At 51.9% G+C, this 6,087-nt stretch overlaps 1 protein-coding gene across 1 annotated transcript in view; it reads left to right on the plus strand.

The window, feature by feature from the left end:
* Nucleotides 1–6,087, plus strand: part of ccdc88c (coiled-coil domain containing 88C) — a 31,330-nt gene that overhangs the window by 17,876 nt on the left and 7,367 nt on the right. The window contains exons 10-20 of the mRNA XM_015400514.1: nt 1,238–1,384; nt 1,513–1,666; nt 1,751–1,932; nt 2,009–2,146; nt 2,221–2,505; nt 2,580–3,377; nt 3,561–3,679; nt 3,894–4,035; nt 4,130–4,213; nt 4,289–4,450; nt 4,525–4,802. Coding sequence (XP_015256000.1) covers nt 1,238–1,384; nt 1,513–1,666; nt 1,751–1,932; nt 2,009–2,146; nt 2,221–2,505; nt 2,580–3,377; nt 3,561–3,679; nt 3,894–4,035; nt 4,130–4,213; nt 4,289–4,450; nt 4,525–4,802 — 2,489 coding nt within the window. The remainder of the gene's footprint in view (nt 1–1,237; nt 1,385–1,512; nt 1,667–1,750; nt 1,933–2,008; nt 2,147–2,220; nt 2,506–2,579; nt 3,378–3,560; nt 3,680–3,893; nt 4,036–4,129; nt 4,214–4,288; nt 4,451–4,524; nt 4,803–6,087) is intronic.

The following is a 6,087-nucleotide window of genomic DNA, read 5'->3' on the forward strand; positions in this document are numbered from 1 at the left end:
TATATATATATATATATATATAAATAAAACTATTTAGAACTCCTCAGAACCGCTCAGGACTCTGTAGACCAGAAGTCACAGATTAGAGGACCGCGGTCCGGATCCACCTGCTGGCTAACCAACCTGGACCCAACCTGATTTAAAACATTTGCCTGATGACGGTATCTTAACGTCACTTGCGCCACTTCTCCTGTTACCCAGAAATCCCACATCCTCCATCTCCTCCCCACAGCGCCGCACAGTGCTCCAGACCTCCTGCTCAAAGCAAAGCCTACAGTCTCCGTTGTTCCTCCCATATCGCTGCGCTCCGACTTATCCTCGGAGCTCGAGGAGAGCATGCGCCATATTATTATTAAATTCATAGGAGCAAACATGCAGAAATTAACGCTTAATTTAATATGACAGATTAAAATAATCCCCATCAGCATCCAGCAGATGTTCAGTTTCTAATGGAGATGAGAAATCTGCTTCCTGGTCTGTTTAAGAACCAATAGCTTGCATCCAATCTTTGAAATAAACGGTGTTAGATTTTTGAAATATAGAAGAATTATGCTCTAATTTGTAGTTGCTGATCTGTTGTTACTGTATTTTAATTTGACAAACCGGATCTTCTCGCCGTTCTGTCTCCTGTTTGGTGCGATTGCAATAGCGGATCTGGACCTGGCCAGACCGGAGCGGAGCCTGAACATTTAGAGGATGTTTGGCTCAACCTGCTGCTGTGAAGCAGGATTCTCCACCAGGAACATAACCAAAAATAAATATGGATCCAGGCACAAAATGAGCTCCTTGATATGTGCTTGAGAATGGCTTAGTCTCCATTCAAACCCACGTTTAAAGCCTTGCAGCACAGCCTAAAGCCCACTGCCAACATTAAGACAGAAGAAAAGGAAGAAAATAACAAACGCTTAGTTCAGGGGTTTGATAAAATATGGGAATCAGGAAATTGTCTATAAACCAAACTGAACAATTGTTGTTCTCTACTATAAAAAACACTTTAGATTTAAAAATTTTCCGTTTTTTTTTTCTTTTTTTTATTTACAAATTCAGTGTATAACATTGATGCATAAACAGCTCATTTTATTTCAGTGTTAAATTCTGTTAATAGTAACAAATCATTAAAAATCTCTCCGGACCTTTCCTGGTTGACGATTTTCTTTTTTCGGACCCGCTGATTTTTAATTGGTTGCACCTGCAGTAGAACCTCCTCAGAACCATCATGTCCATCTATGATGTTCAGGAGTTGCGTGAGGACAACACGACGCTGCTGGAGACCAAGGTGTTGCTGGAGGAGCAGCTGGCCGCCGCCAGGGGGCGCTGTGACAAGATGCACACGCTGGAGAAAGACAACCTGCTGCTGCGAGCCAAAATCCACGACCTGGAAATGGTAAGATGGTCTTTAGCAACGGTCCAGGTGACCTGAGCCGTCCCTAGGGGCCGGTTCTGATGTTCCCGCCTGTCAATAGAGCCGAGGACCGTGAGGAGAAGCTCCTCCAACCTGTCTGTGTTCTGCAGGAGCGGGACGGCGAGCGTCGGAGGCTGGAGGAGCTGGTGGAGGAGAACATGCTGCTGGAGATCGGTCAGAAGCAAAGCATGAACGAGTCGGCCCATCTGGGCTGGGAGCTGGAGCAGCTCACCAGGAATCACGACGGCACCACCAACACTGACAGTATGGCTCTGAGCGCACCTCCTGCTGCTCCTCCTGCTCCTCTGACCGGTTCCTCTCCAACCTGCTATCCTCTCTGCTCTGCAGGTCGGAAATCTCTGGTCCACGAGCTCCACGAGTGCGTTTCCAGTCGAGTCCTGAAGCTGGAGAAGGAGAACCGGGAACTGCAGGCGTCGATGGACGTACTGAAGGAGGAGAACCACCTCCTGCAGGAGCAGCAGCTCCACAAACAGGAACTTGGGCGGGAGAACCAGAGTCTAAGCAGCAAGGTGAGGAGGAACACCTTTGATCCAGTGGAACAGGAGCAGAACTGTCCTAGATGGTTCTGGTCTCTGTCATTCCCAGGTGGAGCGTCTTCAAGCATTACTGGACCAGGAGCGACTGACCAATCAGGATATGGAGGCTCTGGGGGAGGAGCTTCTGAAGGAGAAACAGGGTCTTGAGCGAGAGATGCACGCTCTGCGGGCTGACAAGGATCGCCAGGTACGCTTGGTGGAGAACGCTCAGTCCCTCCTTCCTTTTGTGGCTCTTAGACCCACTGATTCTCTGCTCCACAGATCTCCGAGCTGGAGAGCGAGAGGCAGCACCTGTCGGAGGCGGTGCACCTCCTGCAGGAGCGCGCTCAGTCCAACAGCGAGGCCCGCGTCCGTGAGGTGGAGGCCCAGAACCGCCTCCTCCACCAGAGCATCACTGACACCAGCTCCCGGATGGCCAGTCTGGAAACACAGCTGAAGGTGGTGAGCGAGGAGGCGGAGAGGCTGAGGGAGCGCGCGGCACGCTGCGAGGAGGCAGAGAGGGAGCTGACCCGTATGGAGAGGAGCAGGGAGGCTCTGAACATGGAGGTAAGCAGAAGGTCCAGGTTCCTCAGGGTTCCGAGACAGAACGCCTCCTCTTAATCTTCCTGCTCGGCCTCCAGGTGGCGTCTCTTCGTCTCTGCAGTGAGCGCTCCCAAACTCTGGAGAGGCAGCTGACCTCCCTGGAGCAGGAGGTGCTCAGACTGAAGCGGGAGGCTGAGGAGGCCCAGAAGGAGCTGCAGCGGCTGGCTAAGCAGGAGGCAGAAAATGGGCTGCTGTCAAAGGAGAACCTGGAGCTCCGTCGTTCCGTAGAAAGCCTGCGCTCCTCATCCGCCCGCCTGCCCTTACTGCAGGAGGAGCTGGAGGAGGCGCAGAGAGAGGCGCAAGAAACGCAGCGGAGGCTGGAGGCGGCCATGGAGGAGGCGCAGGGAGAGAGGAAGAGAGCAGAACGGCTGGAGCAGAACCTGTCCGCCCTTAACCAGGAGAAATGCCACCTAAAGGAGGAGCTGGAGAGAAGCCGGGAGGAGAAGCAGGAGCTGGACACCAAGATCAGAAAGACTCAAAGCAGGGAGGAGGAGCTGAGCCGGGAGCTGGAGGAGCTGAAAGAGGAGCGCAGGAGAAGAGAAGAGGGAGAGGAGGAGCGGAAGAAGCTCCAGCTGGATCTGGAGCAGTCTGAGGAGAACCGCAAGAAGCTGGAGAAGGAGAACTTGAGGATCCGAACCCTGCTGGAGGCCAAGGAGACCGAGCTGGAGGAGAAATGGAGCCGCGCCTCCGAGTCCATGAAGGAGGCGGCGGCCCTGAGGAAGGAGCTGGAGAGACTGAAGGAGGCGTCGGTCAGAGCCAAGGAACTGGAGCGAGACAACAAGGAGCTGCAGAAGCAGGTCACCATCGACAAGGAGACCCTGACGACGCTGAGGGAGGTGAGGATGGTTTTCCCCGAGGAGCAGGTTCTCCCTGAGGAGCAGGTTCTCCCTGAGGAGCAGGTTCTCTCTGAGGAGCTTTGGAGGCAGCAGCAACAGAACATGAAGGTTCTGTCAGCTCCTGCTTCCAAAGGTCTGCTGTTCATCAGCAGAGGTGTGAGATCTTCCTGGATGTGTTTGCAGGAGCTGGTGGCCGAGAAGCTCAACGTTCAGCAGCAGAACGTCCAGCTGGAGGAGCTGAACCAGCAGCTGGAACGGGTCGGCCAGAACCTGCAGAACCAGGAGAACCTGCTGGAGGACAGGTAGCTGCAGACAGAGGCCTCATCCATCCATCCATCCATCCATCCATCCATCCATCCATCCATCCATCCATCCATCCATCCATCCATCCATCCATCCATCCATCCATNCATCCATCCATCCATCCATCCATCCATCCATCCATCCATCCATCCATCCATCCATCCATCCATCCATCCATCCATCCATTCAGCATCTTCTCTCTGATTCCTCCAGAAGGTTCCGGCAGCTGGAGTCTCGGTTGGAGCAGACGGTCCATGAGACGATAAAGCTGAAGGAGGAAACAATCCTCAGCTTGGAGAAGAAGCTGGAGGAGAGCAGAGCTCTGAATGCTTCGTTGCGCAGCCAGCTTACCGCTGTAGGCTCACTCACCCTTCGATCCAGATCCTTTGTCCCTCTAACCGCCGTAGCTCCGTGTGGCTGAAGCTGTGTCTGTTTGTGACCCTCAGCAGCAGCAGCAGGGACCAAGCAGCGAACTCAAGGCCACAGCTGAACTCCTGCGCCAGAAGGATCATCTCATCGCCGTGGAGAAGAGCGTAAGTAGAACCCTGAGCCTCCCTCCATCAGCCGCTCTGCCTGCTTCGAAGCCTCTAAGCTGCTGTTTGCTGCAGAACGCCTCTCTGCAGACGGAGAGCAGTTTACTGAAGGAGCAGCTCAAACAGATGGAGAACCAGAACTCTTCCCTCAACAGCCAGATGGCGGCGCTGCAACGACACGCCTCCACCCTGCAGGAGCAGAACTCTGCTCTGCACACAGAGACGGCCAAGCTGCAGGTGCTGCTCCGTCTGCTCCTCTCTGAGGGCCTCCTCTTCATCAGAACCATCTGACCTTCCTCTGTCCGCCACAGGTGGAGAACTCCACTGTCTCCTCGCAGAGCGCCTCCCTCATGGCCCAGAATGCCGTGCTGCAAGGCCAGGTCACTGCCCTAGAGGCAGAGGTGGAGTCCTGGCAGCGGCAACGTGAAGAGGCATGGCGTGCCCGTGAGAGCGTGCTCAGTGACCACGAGCGCCTGCTGAGTGTGCACGAGAGGCAGGCTCAGGAGTACGAGACGCTCATCAGCCAGCACGCCGCGCTAAAAGGCAAGCAGAGGGCGCTAGAGAGCGAGCACCGGACACTGCACGGCAAGTAAGTGGCTCTCCTTCCCTGTCAGGTGGAGGCGCACACAGCTCCAGATGGTGCAGAGAGTGGCTGCAGTCTGATGTTGGAGCTGGTTCTAGCTGATCTAGATCTGATCAGTCCCACAGCGAAGGCTGGACCTCAGGATGGACTGCCTATTACTCTTCTGTAGATTCAAAGGTTCTGATCAGTGACAGACAGTTTAGGCAGGAAGTGGTCTGAACCCGACTGGCCGTTTCTCTGGGTTACGCCAAACTTGTCAGTTTCTGAATCAGAGAGCGTTCTGAACTCTGCCGCCATCTTTGCTCCTTTCTGACACGGAACCACTTCGTCTGAAAGCCATTAAAGTCGGAACCCGCAGCTCCAGCAGACATCTAAGCAGGTTCCTCTACGTTAGGGTGACCAGATTTGGGTTTCTGAAAAGGAGGACACTTTTTTGGGGGGGTAAGGCAGGCGGGGGGAAGCACGGCGCCGGTGTCCAGACTACCTTCACTGCAAGGGCGCAACTTTGTGATGAAAGTTTGTGGGGACACTCGGGTGGGACGTACAGTTACACTTTCATTAGGCTAGTTTTCCTAAAATGAGCTCCAACATCTATTTATTGATTGTTTCCTATTGTTGAGAAAACAGCAGAAACACAACACACTGACATTTATATTTATAGATGTTAGAGAGATGCCTTTTAGTGCGTTACACATATAGGGCCCAAAAACAATAATGCATAAAATAAATAATTAACAACAGCCGATTCCGATGCCAAAATCGATAAATCATGCATGCCTAGAAGATCAATTTCAATTCCATCCAGAAAAATCTGGATATGCTGCATTTTAAATATTGCATTTTTTTTCTTTTAAACTTTCTGCTAAACTTGGACGTGTTGCATATCCCAGTAAATCTGTTTCACCTTTAAATCTGCAGCTCTCCCTACTTCTCTCTGTTTAAAAAGATTTATGAACCTCTTTACTAATATATTGATGCTAGAAACAACATTTCTAGATGTGTAGAAGCTCTGCAGTCTGATTCTGTCTCTTCAATAAGAAACATTTTAACCTTTAGCTGGGAGTCATGATCCTCTGACAAGCCAAGATTTTTTAGTTTTAGTTTTTAGCTGAAAAATCTCCGGATGTCTAATTAAAAGATTTTTTGGTGGCATCTCCAATTATTTTAACCAAACCGTCTCCTAACTTTTATATAAGCATCTATGGAAGTAGCTGCTGGTTAATATTCACTGAGTGCTGCTGTGTGTCTCTCCTCCTCCACGTAGCGACTCTCTAAGCTGTAAAATGCGACC

Source organism: Cyprinodon variegatus, unplaced genomic scaffold (genome assembly GCF_000732505.1).
Source record: "Cyprinodon variegatus isolate N-32 unplaced genomic scaffold, C_variegatus-1.0 Scaffold1112, whole genome shotgun sequence".
Classification (NCBI taxonomy): domain Eukaryota; kingdom Metazoa; phylum Chordata; class Actinopteri; order Cyprinodontiformes; family Cyprinodontidae; genus Cyprinodon; species Cyprinodon variegatus.